The sequence below is a fragment of the Phyllostomus hastatus genome, unplaced genomic scaffold (assembly GCF_019186645.2).
Source record: "Phyllostomus hastatus isolate PE091 unplaced genomic scaffold, TTU_PhHast_1.1 phas_contig_17, whole genome shotgun sequence".
In the NCBI taxonomy this organism is placed as follows: domain Eukaryota; kingdom Metazoa; phylum Chordata; class Mammalia; order Chiroptera; family Phyllostomidae; genus Phyllostomus; species Phyllostomus hastatus.
In genome coordinates this window covers 40,290,244-40,315,565 of record NW_025333664.1, presented here as the reverse complement: position 1 = coordinate 40,315,565, position 25,322 = coordinate 40,290,244, and the positions used below count along the sequence as shown (strand labels likewise).

The 25,322-nt window shown below is 38.2% G+C and overlaps 1 protein-coding gene across 1 annotated transcript in view; it reads right to left on the bottom strand.

Moving 5' to 3' along the window:
- Positions 1-25,322, bottom strand: part of CFAP61 (cilia and flagella associated protein 61) — a 418,587-nt gene that overhangs the window by 361,568 nt on the left and 31,697 nt on the right. Inside the window, exons 3-6 of the mRNA XM_045833360.1 lie at positions 16,344-16,494; positions 12,656-12,732; positions 11,118-11,185; positions 10,759-10,885 (exon numbers count right to left, since the gene is read on the bottom strand). Of these exons, the coding sequence (XP_045689316.1) occupies positions 10,759-10,885; positions 11,118-11,185; positions 12,656-12,732; positions 16,344-16,494 (423 nt within the window). The remainder of the gene's footprint in view (positions 1-10,758; positions 10,886-11,117; positions 11,186-12,655; positions 12,733-16,343; positions 16,495-25,322) is intronic.

Below are 25,322 nucleotides of genomic sequence, written 5' to 3'. Positions count from 1 at the left end.
ATTTTTGTTATCTAGATCTCATACATTCCGTCATATGATTGTTGCTCTAATATTACTGTAAATAACAGCTATTCCATATCATTGTAAATATTACACAACACCCCTCCCAGATCTTAGCCCACTTCAGAGTTTCCTGAACTCTATTACTGTAATGGTTAACTCTATTCTCTCACACACTACACCTATTTACTATCCTTTACTCTCACGTTACCTCAGAATCTGATCTCTTACAACCTCACTGCTTTCTAGATCCAATTCAAAATCTTTCTCTCCCCAACAAGAGTCTTATCTTCTTTCCATCCTTTCTAAAAACTGTCTAGTTGGGTGGAATATCGTGGTTAATACTACACAGGCCAAAGGATCTCCTATCTCTTCTCTACTACCTGCTACTGCAAATATCATAGAATATGCTCCTGCTGTCTTATACCATTTTGACTTACCCCTCCCAATTGATCACAAAAAAGAGTAAGTAGAAGCTTTGAAAACCAGAATACTCCAAGGAGACTGCACCACTGAATCTCACAAGTATTCTACCATAGAAGTTCACACCATAAACCCAGGGAGCCAGAACAGATCAATTCAAGAAGCTGAGGCTAACAAGAAGAGTCTCACTAATAATGGGAACACAAGGAAACAATCCCCAAATGAAGGGAAAGGAAGAAGCCTCAGAAAGAATGCTAAATGAAATAGAGGCAACTCAACTATCAGATATTGAGTTCAAAGCAATCACTGTCAGGAAGCTCAGTGAGCTCACAATGAGTTACCAGAACCTACAACTCCAGTGAACTCACTGCAAACTATATCAACATGAAAAAGGAAACAGAAACTATCAACAAGATGCAAGAGGAAATAAAGAACACAATATCTGAACTGAAGAACACAGAAGAAGGAATGAAAAGCAGGATCGATGAAGCAGAAGATCGGATCAGTGAGCTGGAGGACAAAATAGAAAAAAAACTCCCAGAAAGAGCAAGAAAATGAAAAGAGACCCAGATAGAATGAAGAGGGATTAAGAGAAATGCAAGGCAATATGAAATGTAATAATATCCGTATAATAGGGATACCAGAAGGAGAAGAAGAGCAAGGATAGAAAACCTACTTGAAAAAGTAATGATGGAAAAGTTCCCTAATTTCATGAGAGAAAAAGCCACACAAATCCAGGAAACACAGAGTCCCAATCAAGAGGAACCCAAAGAGGTCCACCTCAAGACACATCATAATTAAAATGGCAAAATACTGAGACAAAGAGAGAATCTTAAAGGCAGCAAGGGAGAAACAGGAAGTAACATACAAGGGAGCCCCAATAAGGTTAGCAGCTGACTTCTCAATGGAAACGCTCCAAGCCTGAAGAGAATGGCAAGAAATATTCCATGTAATAAGAACCAGAGGCCTGCAACCAAGGCTACTTTACCCAGCAAGGCTCTCAATTAAAATGGAATGACAAATAAGGAGCTTCCCAAACAAAAGCAGTCTAAAAGAATACACCTCCACCAAACCAGCTCTGCAAGAGATGCTAAAGGGCCTCCTTTAAGGAAATGAAGGAAGAGAAGGAGAGAGAGGAACACAGGTACAAAAAAATGGCAATGAATAAGTACCTATCAATAATAACCTTAAATGTAAATGGATTAAATGCTCCAATCAAAAGACATAGAATAGCTGAATGGATAAGAAAGCATGACCCACACATATGCTGCCTACAAGAGACCCACCTCAGGACAAAAGACCTACACAGACTGAAAGTGAAGGGCTGGAAACAAATTTTCCAAGCAAACAATCAAGAAAAGAAAGCTGGGGTAGCAATACTCATATCAGACAAAATAGACTTCCAAAAAAGGGCCATAAAGAGAGACCCAGAAGGTCACTTCATAATACTCAAGGGAAGAATCCACCAAGAAGACAAAAATATTGTAAATACATATGAACCCAACCTAAAACACCCAAATACATAAAGAAAATCTTTGAGGACTTAAGAAAAGATATTGACAGCAACATAATTATAGTAGGGGATTTTAACACCCCACTGTCAAAAATGGATAGATCTTCCAAACAAAATATCAACAAAGATATTGTGGCATTGAACAATGCCCTAGATGAAATGGACCTAACAGATATATAGATAGCTCTTAATCCCAAAGAAGCTAAATACACATTCATTTTGAGTGCACATGGAAGATTTTCAAAGATAGACCACGTGACAGAACACAAAACAAGTCTCAACAAATTCAAGAAAATTGAAATCATACCAAGCATTTTCTCTGACCACAAGGGACTGAAACTGGAAACCAACCCCAAGGAAAAAAGTAAAAGGTACTCAAACTCATGGAGATTTAATAGCATGCAATTAAACAATGAATGGGTCAAGAATGATATTAGGGAAGAAATAAAAAATTTCTGGAAACAAATGAAAATGAACTCACAGCAACACAAAACTTTTGGGACACAGCAAAGGCAGTCCTGAGGGGGAAGTTCATAGTGATACAGGCCTACCTAAAAAAGATAGAGACATTTCAAACAAACAACCTAACCCTATGTCTACAAGAACTCAAGGAACAACAACAAAGACAGCCCAGAGTAAGTAGAAGGAAGGAAATAACCAAGATCAGAGCAGAATTAAATGACATAGAAATAAAAACACAATTATAAGGGTCAATGAATCCAGGAGCTGGTTCCTTGAAAAGATAAACAAAATTGACAAGCCTTTAAGCAGGCTCATCAAAAAAAAAAGAGAAAAGACCCAAATAAACACAATCAGAAATGAAAGAGGAGAGATTACAACTGATACCACAGAATATATGGGATTATAAGACAATACTAAGAAGAACTGTATGCCAAGAAATTTGAAAACCTAGGTGAAATGGACAAATTTCCAGAAAAATGCATTCTCAAACTCAATGAAGAAGAAGCAGAAAGCCTGAACAGACCAATAATAGCTGTTGAAATTGAAGAGGTAATCATAAAACTCCCAACACACAAAAGCCCTGGACCAGATGGTTGCACAGGAGAATTCTACAAAGCATTTAAGGAAGAGCTAACCCCTATCCTTCATAGACTACTGCAAAAAAATCCAAGAAGATGGAAGACTACCCAACTCTTTTTAAGAAGCCAGCATCATCCTAATCCCCAAACCAGATAAAGACACAACAAAGAAAGAAAATTTCAAGCCAATATTGCTTATTAACATAGATGCTAAAATCCTCAACCAAATATTGGTAAACTGCATCCAACAATACATTAAAAAGATCATACACCATGACCAAGTGGGATTCATCCCAGGGATATAAGGATGGTACAGTATTCACAAATTGATAAATGTAATACATCTCATAAACAAAAGCAAAGGCAAAAATCACATGACCATATCAGTAGATGTGGGAAAAGGATTGATAAGGTATAGCACCTGTTTATGAGAAAAACACTCAACAAAGTGGGAATAGAGGGAGCACTCCTCAACATAATAAAGGCCATATATGAGAGACTGACAGCCAACATCATATTCAATGGGCAAAAACTAAAAGCTTTTCCACTACGTCAGGAATAAGACAAGGGGTGTTCACTTTCACCACTTCTATTCAATATAGTATTGGACGTTTTAGCCACAGAGATCAGACAGGAAAAGGAAGTAAAAGGCATCCAAATAAGAAAGGATGAAACAAAACTGTCACTATTTGCAGATGACATGATAGTGTACATAGAAAATCTTATAGACTTGGCCAAAAAACTGCTAAACCTAATAAATGAATTTTGCAAAACAGCAGGATACAAAGTCAATATCCAGAAATCAAAGGCATTTTTGTATACCAACAATGAAACAGCAGAAGCAGAAATCAAGAAAAAAATTCCATTCGATATAGAAAAAAGAAAAATAAAATACCTAGGAATAAATATAACCAAGGAGGTAAAATACCTGTACTCAGAAAACTTTACGACACTGAAGAAAGAAATCAAGGAAGACACAAATAAATGGAAACATATACCATGTTCATGAATTGGAAGAATTAACATCATCAAAATTTCCATACTACCCAAAGCAATTTACATATTCAATGCAATCCCTATTGAAGTACCAATGGCATATTTCACAGACATTGAACAAGCACTTCAAAAATTTATATGCAACCATAAATGACCCTGAATAGCTGCTGCAATTTTGAGAAGGAAGAGTAAAGTAGGAGGGATCACAAAACCTGATACTAAAGTGTATTACAAGGCCACTGTAATCAAAAAAGCCTGGTACTGGCATAAGAACATGCACATGGACCAATGGAACAGAACAGAGAGCCCAGGAATAAACCCAAGCCTCTATGGTCAATTAATATTTGACAAAGGGGGCAGCAACATAAAATGGAGTAAAAATAGCCCCTTCCAGAAATGGTGTTGGGAGAACTGGACAGCTACATGCAAAAAAATGAAGCTCGAGCACCAACTTACACCATACACAAAAATAAACTCAAGGTGGATAAAAGATGTAAATATAAACCATGACACCATTAAAGTCCTAGAGGAGAACATAGGCAGGAAAATCTCAAATATTTCATGCAGCAATATTTTTACTGATATGTCCCCTAGAGCAAGGGATGTAAGGGAAAGAATAAACAAATAGGATCACACAAAAGAAAAAGCTGCAGGGCTAAAGAAAACAGTATCAAAATAAAAAGAGAATCAACTGTATGGGAAAACATATTTGCCAATGATACCTCAGACAAGGGTTTAATCTCCAAAATATATAAAGAACTTACACGACTCCATTCTAAGAAGACAAGCAACTCAATTGAAAAATGGACAAAGGACTTGAACAGACACTTCTCCAAGGAGGACACACAGAGGATCCAGAGACACATGAAAAATGCTTAATATCACTAGCTATCAGAGAGATGTAAATTAAAACCACAATGAGATACCATTCACACTAGTCAGAATGGCCATCATAAACAAAGCAACAAACAAGTGTTGGAGAGGTTGTGGAGAAAAGGGACCCTAGTGCACTGCTGGTGAGATTGCAGACTGGTACAACCACTATGGAAACAGTAAGGAATTTTCTAAAACAGCTAAAAATGAATCTGCCTTTTGACCCAGCAATTCCACTGCTAGGATTATATCCTAAGAATCCTGAAACACCAATCAAAAAGAACCTATGCACCCCAATGTTCATAGCAGCACAATTTACAATCGCCAAATATTGGAAGCAACCTAGGTGCCCATCAGTAAATGAATGGATCAAAAAACTATGGTACATTTACACAATGGAATTCTATGCAGCAGAAAGAAAGAAGGAGTTCCTACCCTTTGCGACAGCATGGATGGAACTGGAGAGAATTATGCTAAGTGAAATAAGCCAGGCAGTGAAAGACAAATACCATATGATCTCACCTTTAACAGGAACCTAATCAACAAAACAAACAAATAAGCAAAATATAACCAAATACACTGAAATAGAGAACAGTCTAACAGTGACCAGAGGGGAGATGGGAGGAAATTTCAGGGGAATTTCAAGGGGAAAGGGGAAAGGTTTACAGGAGCAAATATAAAGGACACATGGACAAAAACTGGGGGTGGGGGGGTGGAACTGGGAGGGAGGTAGAAAGGGTAGGTGGGTGGGCTGGGATGGGAGTAAAAGACAGAAAACTACTTGAACAATGACTAAAATAAAATTTAAAAAAAGAAAAAGAAAAGAAAAATCTATTGATTAAAATATAGACAGACATAATTATTTTGGTTGAGCAAGTTGGTATCATCTCTTTTAAAATCTTACTATTTATGCAGTCTTACCCAGAAATTCCACTTTTAGGTCTCTATACTACAGAAAATTATTATTTGCATGACTACTTAAAGATGTATGTAGAAGGCTGTTTACTCCAGTATTATTTGTTAATGAAAAAATTGAGGATAGTAGGATGGACTGGGGGTGAGTCACGGGGAGAAAGGTGGGACAACTATAACTGAACAATAAATAAAAAATGAGGACAACTTTCCATAGATAAGGAACAATTAAAATATTTTTTTAAAGATTTTACTTATTACATTTTAGAGAGGGAAGGGAGGGAGAAAGAGAGAGAGAGAGAAACATCAATGTGTGGTTGCTGGGGTCATGGCCTGCAACCCAGGCATGTACCCTGACTGGGAATTGAACCTGTGACCATTTGGTTCACAGCCCGCACTCAATCCACTGAGCTACGCCAACCAGGACTAAAATATTTTATATTAGAGCCACATAATAACATACCAAGCAGCCAGTGAAAAGAACAGAATTAAGCTGGAAGATGAATTAAGTGGAATTTAAACTTTAGATGATGAGCTGTGAGCTGCTACATTAACTAAAAAAATACAATTTAAATAACATATGATCATGACTATATACATATATATATAGAGAGAGAGAGAGAGAGAGAAAGGATACACATATATTTGCATATGTGTATAGTTTCATACTCAGAATGAAATCATGGATAATTTTTACTTTAAATTTTTTTCTAATCAAAAATGTAATTTATTTTATTAACTAAACCCATACCTCAAATTCATCAGCAAATGACAGAAAAAAATGAGATATTTTTAAGTGAAATAAAGATGATATAACAATTATTAGAACTTGCAAGATCCTAAACAATCCATTTGTGGAAATGTCTCATAACATAATTTTATAAATTCCCTACTTGCAAATATTTTACAATAATACTTTAAAGATTGTATTTTCCCAAACAGCAGGAGGACCTAATTTACCTGTACTGATAGTAACAGGAGAAACTTCATAAATTAGGAAGTAGGATTTGAAAAGTGTGAACAAATCAATTAAAATGTTATTTCACTAACAAAACTCCTCTTCTTCAGAATGTGTTTGGCTTGTATAACATGTGCATTCTAATAAAAAACAGTTTATAAAAGGAGAATAACACTGTATTTAGCTATGAATAAGAACAATGTAAAGAAAAATGATTTTTATGAGGAATTTTCTTCTTGTTCTAATTAAGTGGACAATTTCTATCTGAACTTATTCTACTCCTTGGTAGTCTTTTTTTAGATATGTACATGCTGTCTTGACCTCAGAATGAAAAGTAAATTCTCTACATGAAGAGTAAAAATGGAATCACTTTACATTGTTTGCATAATGTTCAAAATCCGCCTCCTTCCTTTTGTTTTCCTTCATCATTAAACTTCTCATATTACCTTGTCTTAACTTCCTTATCTCTCTTTATTCAGTTCACTGCAATTTGATTACCAATATCCAACTCTGCCCTTCAAGGATGGACAATACGTGACCCCAAACCAAGTGGTCAGAAAAAGGTCACTGGTGACAGAGCGGCTAAGTTTGGCACAGGGAAGCCAAAGGGATGAGTATGGAAGAAAAATTGAGGTCCAGACCTTGGGGAAGGGGCGGACTTCAGAGCCATGAGAATAAGAAAAAAAGAGGAGAAGCAAATAAGGATAAGGTTAGGTGGGGCTGGAGTCTGGAGGAAAGAATAGGGTTAGGGTAGACAACCACCCTCCCTCTCGCCCAAAGTTCACCTGACTTCTCTTTAATAGATATAGAATGATTCAAGTTATTAATATATCTTAAATGAGTTCTGGTAGTTTGTGTTTTTCAAGGATATTGCCCATTTTATCTGAACAGTTTAATTTATACAGTTGTAGTATTCCATTATCCTTTTAAAAGTCTGTAAAATCTGTAATGATATCACCTTTTCTATTCCTGGTATTGGTGATTTGTCTTCTTCTTCTTCTTCTTCTTCTTTTTTTTTTTTTGGTCAGTATGGCTAGAAGCTCATCAATTTTATTCATCTCATCTGTGTCTTTTTAAATTTTCAAATTCAATAGCATCTTTTCTGTACTCAAATTATTTGATTTCACTGCATTGTTCATGACTTTAAGTCTTTGACCTCTGCAATACTCCTCTCCTTGTTTTCTTTCTCATTATCATTAGCAGCTCATTTTCATCTTTCAATATTCTGCCCTTTTTCATTTTAAAATCTCTTCCTCAAATAGATAGTCTCCTTTATTATGATCTCCTCACTCATGAGAGCACCTGTATTTCCAACTCTCTCCTGTCCATCTAATGCTATGATTTCTACTTTCAGCTAATGAATCCATCAGCTCCCCCAAATCCTGAGTCATCATTAACTCATTTTTATCCTTGAACTTATCCATCTAAACTGCACTTTCCATGATCAACTCCCCTACCTGCATCTCTCTGACTTGTCACTGCCTAAATTCCAGCCAGTACCATTTCTTGGCAGACTCTTCTGTGCTCCTACCCTATAAGCCACTGACCACATGAAAATCAGTTACCTTTTAACATACAGCATATATCATGCCCTTCAACTTCAGTGCTCCCTGCTGGCTCCAAGATAAAGCCTTCTCATTGCAGTTCTTTTGCTATCCAGGATCTTCTCTTCCTCCTCATACTTTGAACAGTAGCCGCACCTGCCTACCTACCACCTGGTAATAGACCAGGTGCTTTCCTGTCTCCATGCCTTTGCTCATTCTGTCACTCAGACTAAACTCTGATTTATCCTTCCTGACCAGATTCAGAGGCTACTTTCTCTGTGGTACCTTTTTTTCTTTTAAATTATTTTTTAATTGAGGTATAATAACATATACTAAAATGCATAGATATTAAGAATGTAGTTTGATGACTTTTGACAACTCCTTATACTGCAATCAGTATACAGAACATTGCCACCACCCCAGAATTACATAGTGCCTCTCCCAGTCTCACTCTTCCCCCAAACCAGAGGCAACCACTGATCTGATTTCTATTTCTACAGATTAGTTTTACCTGTTTTATATATCGTAAAAGTAGAATCAACAGTATATGGCATTTGTTTCCATGTTTGCCTTCTTTCATTCAGCATAAACTTTCTGAGACTGATCCATGCTATTATTGTATAATACGTACTTCATTCCATTTCATTGCTGACTAATACCTATTGTATGGTGTGCCATAAGTTATACATGTAAACATTTACCTGTTGATGGACATTTAGACTTTTGTGTTTTGGGGGCAGGGGAGAAGGGATTGTATGAAGCTGTCTTCATCCATCTCTGTTTTACCCTCTTCCAAGCTATAAGATTGCTCTTCCAAGCAATGTTAATACATAGCATTACAGTTTATTCCAGCTAGTTCTCTATCCCCCATATAACTATAATAAAAATAATGATATTTAATTTTCTTAAGCATTTACATGGGACTAGAAGTGTACTAAGTACTTGACTTTCATCAGCTTATCCAGTCACTGCAACAATCCCACACAGATGACAACATGCTTATACTCACTATGGAAATGGAGGCCTACAGAGGCCAGTTCCTTTTTTAAGTGAACCCATCGGGTTAGTAGCAGAACCAAGATCAGAATCTATATCTACCTCATGGTATTATTACAAATTCTTAACAATTATTCTGGAATATTACATGGTAAATAGTAGGCTCTCAAGTTTTTAAAATTTTAATTCGATACTATCTAAAGAAATTCAGCACTTATCAAATGTGGCAACCATTGACTCAAAAAGATATAATTTATTCTTCAGTGACAGTAACCAGAGGGGGAGGGAGGTAACAGGGAAAAGAAGGGAAAGGGTTGTCAAGGAACATGTATAAAGGACCCATGGACAAAGCCAAAGGAGGGTAGTAGGATTGAGGGTGGGAGGTGGATAGGGTGGGGAAAAGTGACAGTGGGAAAATGGAGACAACTATATTTGAACAACAATAAAAAAACTGATAAAAAAGAAACCCAAGAAACTACTCTTGTGAAATGGTTTCCTACACATTCTTATTTCAAAACAGCCATTCTATTTTGCTCACAATTTTGTGAGTCAAAAATCTGGGGGGACTCAGCTGGACAGTTCTTGCTTGGGGTCTCACATGTAACTACAGTCAGATGTTGATTGGACTGCAGAAAGAGGGGGACTCTCCTTGCTGGATGTCTTTGCTGGCTTATTCACATGGCTGTCAGCCAATGCTGTCAGTTAAGAGCCCTGTTGGGGCTATTGACCCCAGTACCAACATGTGACCTCTCCAGCCTGGTAGTCTCAAGAAAGTCTGACTTCTTTCCCTCATTTCCTCTAGAACGAGAGTTCCAAGAGAACTCCCAAGAGAACCAGCCTCAGATATTACAGAGCAGCCCTTCCACCATGCTATATGGGTTGAAAAAGTCACAATGTGGCCAGATAAAGATGGATGTAGACCCCACCTCTTGTTCAGAAGAGTGGTAAGGCCACACTGTAGGAGAGTTTGCAGGATGGAAGATGGTGTTGCAGCCATCTTTGGAAAACAGACTCTGGCAAAGCCATCTCCTTAAGATTGCTGAACTTAGGGGCATGTTATGTGGGACATTGATGGTAAAGACTTTTGACTTGGAAAACTCCTCTTTGGGGTCAATAGAACCCTCATCCCCTGAATGTCAGAAAATAAGTGGGCTTTACTAGGAAAACTAAATAGGCAGATTCATCTTTAAGCTTGTTTTATCTTAAAAAGCTATTTACCTCAGTGTGAGACCAAGGACTGTGTTTTAAGAAACCCGTAAGTAGTAAATGTACAACTTTGCCAGCCACATATCACCAAATGAGTTCCATTAGATATTTAGTCCCATAAATTATGTCATCAAGAGCAACTTTAAGTATCTTCAAATGAAGTAATACTTATGGGTATTATAAAACAATTTAATCCAAGCTATAACCACTTCCAGTGAAGTTTTCAATTTAAAAACTCTGCATAAAGTAACTGTCGGGGTAAAACTTAGGTAACAAAAGGCACTGCTCAGAACTTACCTGGCTTTGCGAATGTGCAGTTGAGGGTAATGACTGTGCCTGTGACATATATACACAGCAAAGTCCTCATCATATGTCAGACTTGGAATGTTCCCCACTTGGTCAAACACAGTTATAAGAGTTGAGCCTAAATCACAGAGACAAAGTAATATGGCCTCATTTTACCAAGGAATAACTCTAGAACTTCAGAACAAAATGTAGTTTCCACTCTAAATTGTGTTTTATTGTTATAATCAGATAGGCACATTATATATTTTGGACCTGCAGACCATTCTTATTTCCCATTCACCAAAGCAACATTTTGAACATGAATTTCCTACATTACCAACTAGGGACTAGAGGCAGTTAGCAGACCTTACCTAGGCTCATGTAGGATGGCACTATGAGAAAGATGAAGTGCAGTTCTGGCACTGCCTTGAACACAGTCCTGCCAGGGGAAAGAGAAGGCGGGATGAATGTTAACAATGAAACAACCCCATTAGCTGACACCTGATTGAGACAAATGAGGTGTTCATATACCACTTGCCCTCCCTGCTCCCTGCCTGCCGAGACAAGAACATCTTCAAGGAAATTTCTTTTTCTTCTCTCCTTTTCCTTGGATTACAAACAGCCCTTTTCCTATCTGTTCCACAGAGGTAGAAAGAATAGAGGGTGCCATGTTCATGCAGCACACCAGATTTCTGCTAATATTAACCTTTGACCTGGCATCTGGATAGTCTGGTGTGACATTTCAAGAGTGACTTGAAAGCTGAGGCCACCACCCCCAAATGTCTTTGCAGGCTGTCAGAGATGCATCACCATCACCCAGTAGTTCTGTTGATCATATTTCAGTGTGTCGTACTATTCAAGATGCTTCTGCAGTCTATCATGTTAATAAACATGCATAAAGACCAAGGCAAACCATTTTTCAAAACATCCAAACTTGTGACTTTTCCCCACCCCCCCCCCAAATCCATGTTGTTAAATGGCTGAACTACTGTTTGCTTTAAACAATAGCAGTTAAAAATGTACACTGAAGGGAGCATCAGTTCAAAGAATAGATCATTTTCTTTCAGAAATATCACTGCTATTCCATAAGTTCTTAATACAGCCATAAATTACAAGTAAATTTAACACCTCAAAGAATTTCAGGTCCTTTAAAAACATTTTAAAACTGCAGGCCCTCTGTATCCCCAGGTTCTACATCCACAGATTCAATCAACCACAGATCAAAAATATTTTTGATATTTCATGAAAATGAAATATTTTATGAAAAAATGAAATATTTTTCCTTTTTATTTCTTAAAATAAATTTTAAAAAATTTTATTCACTGCTTTTAGAGAGAGAGACAGAGAGACAGGAGAAACATCTCTTTGTTGTTCCATTTATTTATGTGTTCATTGGTTGATTCTTATATACGCCCTGGCTGGGAATTTAACATGCAGCCTCAGCATATCAAGACAATACTCTAACTATGCTACCCAGCCAGGGCCTCAAAAATATTTTTAAAAAAATGTTACTTCCTGCTGATGTCCTTAGGCCTACTAAGACTACATCTGAACTGAATATGTACAGACTTTTGTTCTTGTCATTATTCCCTAAACGATATAGTATATCAACTCATCACATAACATTTCCATTGTATTAGGTATTATAAGTAATCTAGAGATGATTTAAAGTACACAGGAGGATGTGCATAGATTATATGCAAATACTATGCCATTTTATATAAGGGACTTAGACATTAGACACAGCAGATTTTGGTATCCTCAGGGCTTCTAGAACCAATTCCCCTTACATACTGAGGAATTACTATATCCATATGGTCTCTTTCATGTCATTTTGGCATTAATGTGTCTTGTCTATGGTGCTGCTGCCAGTCCCCCAAGTCACTGTCTACAAGGTTCAGCCACTTACCGAATAATTTCTTTGCAGCAGCCAACAGAATACTCATCCACAGCCACAAAGAGGTGCATGAACAATGTGTTCAGAGGCTGCAGAAGAAAAGAGAACATAACTACAGGCTGAGTGAGCATTCTGGCTATGCTAGAGCAGGGTGGGTGGAAGGTGAGAGGTAAGAGGACGGTTTGGGGCAGTCACAGACATAGATCTGCACTGTGTTTGTGGATGACACTTTATAGTGATGAGACACCCAGGCAGTGTTCGAGATTTGTCCCAGACTCTGTTCACAATCTTCTGTCCTCTTAGCTCAGCATTATTCAAGGTAACAGGGATTGTAAATGATTCCAGTGGAACTGGCTCTTCTTCCTGTCCTCACAAATAGGCTGTGGGCTGGAAAGTGCCTGCAGGGGCGTGAGATCAATTAACTCAGTAGTCTTAACCTTGAGGGTGTCTACACCAAGTGACAGACAATCACCCCCTCCCAGGGGCTGTTGAGTAATCAGCTGCTGCTCTATTCAAGTGATGTGAGGTAGAGTCTCATGAATTTGAAGGATGGAAGGCAGATGACACATGAATTCAATGGCTTGTTTTGTTCAACATTCCCAGAGTCAGAAATAAATACTATTCTTGGAATCCAGAAAACCTGGAAGCTAAAAACCCAAAGTAGCAAGATTCTAACATTGCTTTCACATTAAATCTTTCAAGTTTTTAAAGAGCTTTGTCTTGTAACTTCTGGAGTCTTCTTAAATGGCCTAAATAATGAGCAGTTGTTATATACAAGGTCTGTCCATAAGGTATCCAGCCATGTGAAAAATAAAGATACTTATTAAAGAAGTTACAAGATAGGAGAAACATTGTACATAAGACAATGACATCTCAGTACCCTTCAAAGCAGGCACCTTGGGACCTCACACAGTTCAAATAGCCATCAGCTGCCCTGTCATATTTTCCTGAATCTCATCAATGGTCTGAAATCTCTTCCCTTTCAAAGGTGCTTTTAATTTTGGGAAAAGCTGTAAGTCACAGGGCACCAAATCTGGGCTGTTGGGGGGCTGAGCCACCTGGGTGATCTGATGTTTCACAAAAACTCTCCATGATATGTGATGCATGAGCAAACAAGTTGTTGTGATAAAGCTGCCAATCAACAGTTGCCCATAGCTATAGCCTTCTGAATCATCCGAATAGTGTCCTCAAAGGAATGTTCAAGCTTAACGCAAAATTTGATGCATATTTGTTGCTCTACTAGCTCAGTCATTTTTAATGTGACAGCTGCACAGTACACATGTTCACTCAATGGCATCTACCACCCCCACAGACTAGTACAGTGAAGTTGTCATGGTTCACTCACATGCATTCCAGTCTACTCTCCTTGGCTGCCAGGTTACATTGCGCAAACTGTTCTTGTTATATTAACAATGGCTGCACTTTTTTGAAACAGACCTCATACATCCACATATCAGGTGCACTCAACTCAGTACCCCTGTGTTTATGGAAAATCTTCAAATTGCAGAATTAATGAAATGTGGCTGACTGGTGGGGGTAGTGCTTGCACTTGGATTAGGACAACAGAAGTGCTGTGTTTCTTATTTTATGAGCAATTTTATAGATGGCCTTGGGTTACCATCTGCACATCCTGTGTCTTGGTCTCCCCTCCTGTTGGGAGGTGCATACCTCAGGAACACTCAGAAGAAGCATTTATCAGGCACAGACTGGCTTGAAAAGTATCATGCATTTGGTTCATGAGCTTGAAAATTCCCAAAAGGCAAACACCACAAACCCCAAAGTCCAGATAACAACAGCAATAACAGTGACACAAATAGAAGTACTTTCCATGTATTAAATCATCTAAATCCCACAAGAACCTTACTTAATATCTGCTTTACATTCCAAGAAGGACTATCCTTAGGAGTACATGGTTTATTACTTGTCTGATTTAGCTCCCAAATTCTCTTTTCCAACAAAAATATGATAATTCAAGATTTAGTATTTAGCTTTAAAAGATAAAAATTATTACTTCAATTGCAAATATCCCTGGAATAGGCAATGATACATTAAGTTTTAAGGCTCTGTACCAATACTCTCCAATAGAAAAATAATTTGAGCCACAAATGCAAACCACATATTATAATTTTAATTTTTGTAGTAGACATTAAAAAAGACTAAACATGAACAGGTGAAATTAATTTTTCATATTTTAACTGACATAATATATTCAATAAAGATTGTTAGAGATATTTTATATTCTTTTTTTCTACTAAGTATTTGCAATCTGATGTATATGTACTTACAGCACATCTTAATCCAGACTAGACACACTTCAAGTGCTCAATAGTTATTCTAGCTGGTGGCTGCTATACTGGACAACTGAGCTCTATACTATTGTGGGAAGTAGTTTAAAAAGAAACAATCTTAAGAGAACAAGAAAAAAACAAAGGGGAAAGGATTTATGAAAAACATCATTAATTCATAATTTTCAAAAAGGTAAAATAATGATCCTAATGCAAATATAAAATGAACACACGTCAGAGATTTATTCAATCCAGCAAATAATGAGGTGACCAATGAGATAATAAAAATGATTCATTGCACTTGAGATGCTGGCCACTTTAAGCAATTTAATAAGAGAATATTAGAAAATATTGCTGGGTATGATATAAAATGGTTAATGTCCTAATGGGCCAGTGCTGAAACCTTTGAGGTTCTCTCTTCCACCAGATAGGATTTACATCTCAAATGGATAAACACATACGAGTTAATCACTGTTTTTACAGAACTGTAAAATAGACCAATCAGCAGAATGTCAGTCAAAGGTAAAAGCATTGATTGAAAGAATCTTTCTGGACTATTTCCAAGTTTGAGATAATTTTTCTGACAATGGTAACTGGGTATATGGGGAGGTAAGGAAGAGAAGAACATAGAGGACAAGAAGAAGGCACCATCTAGTTGAATCAGTGCTGGATAATGTGCTGACTGTGCATGCACACACACATGTGAGAGGTGAACTCACTCATGCACTCAACTGATATTCCCCAGGGGTTTGGGGACATGCTATTGAATTCCACCGACAGACAAGTATGCTCCCCACAATCACAGCATCTGACTTTCCACAGAAACTGGGGCCATACAATGGCCTGGCTCTGGCAGGCCAAGGGCAGGAAGAGTTCAGATGTGGCACCAGCTACCAAGGCCCAACTCCCTGGGAACTGCTGACCCAGCCACTATTACTCTACAGGTTGTCACGTGCCTGCAACTAGAAGACATCAAATGAGCCAGAGTACACAAAGACACCTTGAAAATTATAGAGTTTGACATGAATCTGAGGCTGTTGTCATTATCACAGAGGTAAATATATAGATGACAGGTGCCCTCCCAACATATTGAAGACTTGGGATACTGAAGTTTGGTGCAGTGTGGAGACCTAGAAAGCAGATGTTCTAATGCTCTAATTCCTTACTCCCAGTCCTCATCAGCCGAGCATGACCTGCACCATGTAGCTGTCTAATCTATTATCCACCCTTTCCTATTCCCACTGACCCACTTTTCCTCCCCACCAGCTAATTTCATTTCTAACAGTCATGATGTCTATACTTTCTTTTGGGAGTTTTTAATTGCTTAGTACAAAATTGAAAAAACATATATGTAAGCACAGGACTTCCCTTCAAAATCAAGACTATTCTAATAAGCATTGTGCATGATTGCTTACTGTGCATGGGATGTCACTGTCGAGCTCCCGGAACAAAGACACCCAATCATCCTGCTTGGCCACATTCCAGTTGGGATAGTCCAGGAAGGTAGCCTGGGCCATGATTTCCTCCTTGTCATTGTAGAGAGTAATGGCAAGGTTTGCCTTCTCCCTGTGGAAATGATTAAAACTGCACACATAAATAAGATTACTGAAAGTGAGATAAGGATGTCATTTTCTCCCTGTCTGGCTACTGGAGGTCAGTAACTACTACATAAGGTATGATAACCATTGAAAGAGGTAGAAGCAATGTGAACAGCCAACTTTGGGAATAGATCTTTCAGGGCATCTGGTATATCAACTAAATTTTTACTGAAAATGATTTTTCATTAGAAAGGCATTCTACTTATTACATGAATTATCCATATGCTTGGAGATTGGGCTGAGGAAATTGTTTTGACTGTAATGTTTTCCCTCTCCTTTCCATGTTGCCAATACCACTGTGTTAGCCTAAGCATGTACAGTTAGGGTGGACAATGCCCCAGTCTGACCAGGACTGATGTGTCCAGGACATGGGACTGTCAGTGCTAAAACCAGGAAAATCCTCAGATGAGTTGGTCACCTATGTACAGGAGAAAACCTGAGAGTTTAGCTTCACCTCTGTCAGCATTCTTAACAATTTCTCCAAATCCTGCACTAATTGATTCTTATGGAATCTGAGCACTAGCAATATCACCTGATCTAGCTTCAGAAATGGAAGTCTTGAAGGGGTCTTGCTTAAGCTAAGGGAAACATGCAAATTAACAAAGACAAGGGAGGAAAAGCAGGTCTTCCAATTTTTCTAGTGGCTGTCCCAGAGGGATGTCTTGATAGTCCCTTCCAACAACTACCCTCTCATGTGGCCTGTCATGACAGCAAGAGCTATGACATAAAGACAGCATACATTTTACTACATGGAGAACAATTTGTATATAAATTGAAACACAATTTTCACATTCTCAGCTGAGTGAAATATACTGGTATCTTAAGTTGGAGAAAAAAATTTTTAATGTTCCTTTCAAAAACAAAGAAAGCAGACGTTATCCATTCTTTATTAAGGGGACTAGATGAGAAGACAGCATATAACTGAAGGAGAAGAGACAATGGAGAAAAAGGAAGTTACATATAATTTCCAGTTAAATTTTTATTGCCAAAGTATTGTATTGTCACCGCAGTCAAAAATTAGAAAGTACGTACTCACAAGCAAGAAGAGAAAAAATAATTTGAAAAATCACCCTTAATACCACCTCCCACAGATAACCAACCTCTGTCAACATTTTAGTGTCTCCCTCTCCATATTTGCCTTGTTTGGAGAGCAGCTATGCACTGAAAGGTACTTCGTGTGTTTTTTAAAATGAAATCACACAACCTATATTATTGGTAGTCTCCTTTGTTCCCCCACTTGATGACATACTATTTTCCTAGAGCTGTTCACCAAAGAGCAGCCTCTCATATACATGTACTTCTTGTTCTAATTTTTTCTCTTTAAACCAGATCACTTTAGCTTAAATAAGTATATTTTAATAGGAAATTTACATCATTATAAATGGAAAACCAGTATACCTTACTGGAAATAAAGAATAACTATAAAAATAAAGATATAACATTTAAAACAAAAATTTCTTGTGCACATACCAGAAATATGGGCATCTTTGGGAAATAGTGTGCTAGGGATGTTGATCTCAGTGCCTACAGCCAGCATCCCCTCCCATAGGAAGGCACAACCCATAGCTACAGGAGACCTCACCAAGAGTACACCCAGTCCAAGGGCCCACCTAGCCCAAGAACCCCACCAAAGCACTGGCTATCATGGAAAAAAAGGCAGCAGACTACTCTCAAGTCCCAAGAATACAGTATCCACACAAAGGACTTAACAGAAAAACACAGTCCCCCAACCTCTCCAGTTGATTCACTGAAGCCCTGCAGTGGCTCCCTCCAGCTTCTGGTCCTCTGGGCTCTCCTGCCCCAGACTCCCAGAGCCATGACCTACAGCTTCCTATTGAGAGTCCTCACTGTACTTCTGATGAGAAAATGCACAGGGCACAGGACCCCTCATGTCAGTGATGACAGTGGTGGTGTGGAGGAGGAAGTGGGCAAGTGCTGGGACAGGGCAATTGCCATTCCCTCAGGGAAGCAGGGAAATGTGTTCCTGGAATCCCAATTTGAACTTAAAATGCATTTATCCATGAGAACCTAGGATGGTGGCTGGATTCTATAGTACAATTAACATACTATTATACCACACAGACATTACAGATTAAGTAGGGTTTTGTGGGTTGGCCTGGGAAGCCAGCCATGAGTAACTTTGTTTCAATGAGAAAATACACTGCAATTTCCAAATGGCTGACTGCAAAAAGTAACTTTGGCAGCATTATCTTTTTGCATGTATCATGTCCACTTCTTATAACCCTCCTAGCCATTAGGTCCTATACAGCAGTGGTCCCCAACCTTTTTGTCACCAGGGGAAGATTGGGGGTGGGACAAGGCAGAACTCAGGTGAGCAAACTCATGCCTGGTGGTTCCTCCTGAACCTGCAGCCTGGTGGTTGGGACTCCTGCTGTATAAGGCAGATAAAAACCATTGTGAGATCAAAGAAGGAAGAGGAGGAAAAAGGTAGAAGGAGAAAGTATGTTTTTAAAGCTGGTTTAAAATTATTCTTTATAAGAAGCCAAATAGTAACCAAAGGAGTAAAGGAGCCCTCTTAAAATAAACACACACACAGGTATATATTTCACACTAAGTATGTTCAAGTTCAAAGATATTACCCACCAATAGAAATCAGAGTTGTTTTCATACAGCGATGTCTCACCTATTCAGTTGGTTTAGGGAATTTTCCAAATCCAGCCAAAACTCATTTTATTTAACAATACTTGATGGAAATCTTGGTGAAAGTATCCCATTTTCTGTGTTGTGAAGCAGCACAAATGACACAGAACTCAGTATCCTCCTGCTGTCCAGTGCACACTGAACTGGAGCATTCATGGTTCCCATCTTCCCCACTGTACTGGGACATCTGCACTTGACATGGCTAATTCTTTTGGCCCTTTCCTCATTCATCTGCTATGCCAAATCTGCTCAATTTCTCCCCTAAAATTTAGCAAGGTTTTTAGGTAAGGTAAATTTTAGCCAGCAGTCAATAAAATGAAACTGAATAAACTAGAAAAGAAACTGGAAGTTTTAGAAATGCCTGCAAAACATGTTTGTAAACCTCGAGACTGACTCTGCATGAAGACAGGGAGTTACCTAAAATAAAAAATGAAAGATTCCATGAGCTAGGTAGTAACGGGGGAGTTCTCGGACATTAATAACAATGTGAACTTATTTTTACTTCTTAAAATATGCTGATTTCTAAGATGGTTCACAATGTTTTGTTATAAGGATCCCATTTTAGTATTTAAAAAAAGCTCTCACTACTCCCCTCCCACATAAGTTACATTTTTCATATCTGCTAATTCAGAAAACACCAATACATTAAATACATCTATTCAAGATACCCTTATGGCTACTCCAAGGCCTAGCAGGGGTATGAAGCTTACCTTCAGAAACAACTGGCTATCAATAATTTTCTGCTATTTACTATGTGATCATGCAGAGAATTTGAGAAAAGACATTTGTGGAAGTTTTTTGGGGGGAAAAAAAACCTATAGAAAGGCCCCAGTTGCGGTCCCATCCTCGACCCTGCATTCTGTGCTCTCATTACCAGTGGAGGCTGAAGAAGAACTTGTGATCACAAGGAAAGCCCAATCATCTGTCCTCCTGATCAGGCTGTGACACACTTCACCCCTCCAGGGACAAGTCAGAACTGCACATTTGCTAACAAGGCTTATAATTTATTCACATAAGGAAATTTCATTCATGTGGTAAAGATTCAGAAGACTCCTAATGGTATACAGTAAAAGTTCCCCACCCCCACCGGCACTTTTGAACCCGTGCCACTCACTTCCCCCATCTCAGAGGTGATCACACCTCGCTTCTGCATGATGTGCTGAAACTTGTTGGTTACTTTCAATGTTGTATATGGAAGAGAATTCCACTGCACTCATGTAGTAGTGCCTCATCCCATTCTATGGCTCCCAAGTTGATGAGAAGGGAAGGGAAGGAGAATAATAGAAAAGCTTACCTCTGTCCAAGCTTAGTCCCTGCTCTCTTCCAGCAGAACCAGAGGGAGGGAAAACTACAAGTACTTCCTAGGAAATGAGTACTGCACTGTAAATAAGTTATTTTCACTGTCCCAATCATCTTGTAAATTAGGTACAACTGTTCACTGCACAGATGAGGAAGCTAAGGCTTACGGAGACTGGGTGACCCATACACAGTCACATGATAGTAGTGGATTCATTCATTAATGCAACAAACATTTATCGAACAGCTACCAAGCACTAAGTGTTGCTCTAGACTCTGGAGACACAGCAGGAAACAGGCAGAAAACCCTGAACTCATACTGTTGACATTCTAGAGGAGGGAAATTTTTTTTTAATTTTTTAATTTTTTTATTATTATTTTTTTAATCATTGTTCATATACAGTTTTCTCCTTTTTACTCCCAATCCAGTCCACCCTCCCACCCTCCCCACTTCCCTCCCATTACCACCCTCCCCTTAGTCTATGACCTTGTGTCCTTTAAGTTTCTTCCTGTGAACCCTTCCCACTGTCTCCTTAAACTCCCTCTTCTCTCCCCTCCGGTCACCATCAGCCTGTCCTCTATTTCAGTGTCTTTGGTTACAATTTGCTTGTTTCTTTGTTTTGTTATTTAGGTTCCTGATAAAGGTGAGATCATATGGTATTTGTCTTTCACTGCCTGGCTTGTTTCGCTTAGCATAATATTTTCCAGCTCCATCCACGCTGTTGCAAAGGGTAGGAGCTCCTTCTTTCTTTCTGATGCATGGAATTCCATTGTGTAAATGTACCATAGTTTTTTGATCCATTCATTTACTGATGGGCATCTTGGTTGCTTCCAGCATCTAGCTATTGTAAATTGTGCTGCTATGAACATTGGGATGCATAGGTTCTTTTGAATTGGTGTTTTAGTATTCTTAGGAAGGAGTCCCAGCAGTGGAATTGCAGGGTCAAAAGGCAGATCCATTTTTAGTTTTCTGAGGAAGTTCTATACTGCTTTCCATAGTGGTTGTACCAGTCTGCAGTCCCACCAACAGTGCACTAGGGTCCCCTTTTCTCCACAACCTCCCCAACACTTGTTGTTTGTTGCTTTGTTTATGATGGCCATTCTGTCTGGTGTGAAGTGGTATCTCATTGTGGTTTTAATTTGCATCTCTCTGATAGCTAGCGATATTGAACATCGTTTCATGTGTCTTTGGATTTTCTGTATGTCCTCCTTGGAGAAGTGTCTGTTCAAGTCCTTTGCCCACTTTTTAATTGGATTCCTTGTCTTATTAGAGTGCAGCCGTGTAAGTTCTCTATGTATTTTGGAGATTAGACCCTTGTCTGAGGTGTCATTGGCAAATATGTTTTCCCATACAGTTGGTTCTCTTTTAATTTTCATACTGTTTTCTTTAGCTGTGCAGAAGCTTTTAATTTTGATGAGGTCCCATTTGTTTATTCTTTCCTTTATGTCCCTTGCTCTAGGGGACATGTCAGTAAAAAAGTCTCTTCATGAAATATCTGAGATATTCCTACCTACGTTCTCCTCTAGGACTTTAATGGTGTCATGTTTTATATTTAAGTCTTTTATCCACCTTGAATTTATTTTTGTATATGGTGTAAGTTGGTGCTCAAGTTTCATTTTTTTGCACGTGGCTGTCCAGTTCTCCCAACACCATTTGTTGAAGAGGCTATTTTTATTCCATTTTATCTTGCTGCCTCCTTTGTCAAATATTAATTGACCATAGAGACTTGTGCTTATTTCTGGGCTCTCTGTTCTGTTCCATTGGTCTATGTGCCTGTTTTTATGCCAGTACCAGGCTGTTTTGATTACAGTAGCCTTGTAATATAGTTTAGTGTCGGGTATTGTGATCCCTCCTACTTTACTCTTATTTCTCAATATTGCAGCAGCTATTCAGGGTCGTTTATAATTCCATATAAATTTTTGAAGTGTTTCTTCTATGTCTGTGAAATATGCCATTGGTACTTTAATAGGAATTGCATTGAATGTGTAAATTGCTTTGGGTAGTATGGACAGTTTGATGATATTAATTCTTCCAATCCATGAACACGGTATATGTTTCCATTTGTTTGTGTCTTCCTTGATTTCTTTCTTCAGTGTTGTGTAGTTTTCTGAATACAGGTCTTTCACCTCCTTGGCTAGGTTTATTCCTAGATATTTTTTTTTTTTTTTGCTATTTCAAATGGGATTTTTTTCCTTGATCTCTGCTTCTGCTGTTTCATTGTTGGTGTACAGAAATGCCTTTGATTTTTGGATATTGACTTTGTATCCCGCTGTTTTGCCAAATTCATTTATTAGGTCAAGCAGTTTTTTGGTAGAGTCAATAGGATTTTCTATGTATACTATCATGTCATCTGCAAACAGTGATAGTTTTGTTTCCTCCTTTCCGATTTGGATGCCTTTTTATTTCTTTTTTCTTGTCTGATTGCTGTGGCTAAAACTTCCAGTACTATATTGAATAGAAGTGGTGAAAGTGGACAGCCTTGTCTTGTTCCTGAACTTAATGGAAAAGGTTTTAATTTTTGCCCATTGAGAATGATGTTGGCTGAAGGTCTCTCATATATGGCCTTTAATATGTTGAGGAATGCTCCCTCTATTCCCACTTTGCAGAGTGTTTTTATCATGAATGGGTGCTGTACCTTATCAAATGCTTTTTCTGCATCTATTGATGTGATCATGTGGTTTTTGTCTTTGCTTTTGTTTATGTGATATATTACATTTACTGACTTGCGAATATTGAACCATCCTTGCATCCCTGGAATGAATCCCATTTGGTCATGGTGTATAATCTTTTTAATGTATTGTTGGATGCGGATTGCCAGTATTTTGTTGAGGATTTTAGCGTCAATGTTCACCAGTGATATTGGCCTGAAGTTTTCTTTCTTTGTTGTGTCTTTATTTGGTTTTGGAATTAGGATGATGTTGGCCTAATAAAAAGAGTTTGGGAGATTCCCATCTTTTTGGATATTTTGGAATAGTCTGTGAAGGATAAGGGTTAGCTCTTCCTTAAATGCTTTGTAGAATTCTCCTGTGAAACCATCTGGTCCAGGGCTTTTGTGTGTTGGGAGTTTTTTGATTACTGCTTCAATTTCCTTTGTTGTTATTGGACTGTTCAGACTTTCTGCATCTTTTTCATTGAGTTTTGGAAGATTATATTTTTCTAGAAAGTTGTCCATTTCATCTAGGTTTTCAAATTTTTTGGCATACAGTTCTTCAGAGTAATTTCTTACAATCCTTTGTATTTCTGTGGTATCTGTTGTAATCTCTCCTCTTTCATTTCTGATTGTGTTTATTTGGGTCTTCTCTCTTTTTTTCTTGATGAATCTGCTTAAAGGCTTGTCTATTTTGTTTATCTTTTCAAAGAACCAGCTCTTGGATTCATTGATCCTTAGAATTGTGCTTTTAGTCTCTATGTCATTTAATTCTGCTCTGATCATGGTTATTTCCTTCCTTCTGCTTGCTCTGGGCTGCCTTTGTTGTTGTTCCTCGAGTTCTTGTAGACGTAGGGTTAGGTTGTTTGTTTGGAATGTTTCTAACCTTTTTAGGTGGGCCTGTATCGCTATGAACTTCCTTCTCAGGTCTGCCTTGGCTGTGTCCCATAAGTTTTGGGTTGTTGTGAGTTCATTTTCATTTGTTTCCAGAAACCTTTTGATTTCTTCCCTAATATCATTCTTGACCCATTCATTGTTTAATAGCATGCTATTTAATCTCCATGATTTTGAGTGTTTTTGGTTTTTTTCCTTGGGGTTGGTTTCTAGCTTCAGTCCCTTGTGGTGTGAGAAAATGCTTGGTATGATTTCAATTTTCTTGAAATTCTTGAGGCTTGTTTTGTGTCCTATCATGTGGTCTATCTTTGAGAATGTTCCATGTGCATTTGAAAAGAATGTATATTTAGCTTCTTTTGGATGGAGGGCTCGGTATATACCAGTAAAGTCCATTTCATCAAGGGTATTGTTCAATGCCACAATATCTTTGTTGATATTTTTGTTTAGAAGATCTGTCCATTTTTGATAGTGGGGTGTTAAAATCTCCCACTATAATTGTGTTGCTGTCCATATCTTTCTTGAAGTCCTCTAAGATTTTCTTTATGTATTTGGGTGCTCCTATGTTGGGTGCATATATATTTACAATATTTATGTCTTCTTGATGGATTCTTCCCTTGAGTATTATGAAGTGACCTTCTGGGTCTCTCTTTATGGACCTTTTTTGGAAGTCTATTTTGTCTGATATGAGTATTGCTACCCCCAGCTTTTTTTTTCCCTGTCCATTTGCTTGGAAGATTTGTTTCCAGCCCTTCACTTTCAGCCTGTGTAGGTCTTTTTATCCTGAGGTGGGTCTCTTGTAGACAGCAGATATGTGGGTCACTTTTTCTTATCCAATCAGCTATTCTATGTCTTTTGATTGGAGCATTTAATCCATTTACGTGTAAGGTTATTATTGATAGGTACTTATTCATTGTCTTTTATGTATGTGTGTTTCTCTCTCTCTCTCTCTCTCTCTCTGTCTCTCTCTCTCTCTCTCTCTCTATCCTCTCCTCCTTAAAGCAGTACTTTTAGAATCTCTTGCAGAGCTGGTTTGGTCGAGGTGTATTCTTTTAGACTTCTTTTGTCTGGGAAGCTTCTTATTTGGCCTTCTATCTTGATCAAGAGCCTTGCTGGATATAGTAGCCTTGGTTGCAGACCTCTGGTTCTCATTACCTGGAGTATTTCTTGCCATTCTCTTCTGGCTTGAAGTGTTTCCATTGAGAAGTCAGCTGTTAGCCTTATTGGGGCTCCCTTGTATGTTACTTCCTTCTTCTCCCTTGCTGCCTTTAAGATTCTCTCTTTGTCTTGAAATTTTGTC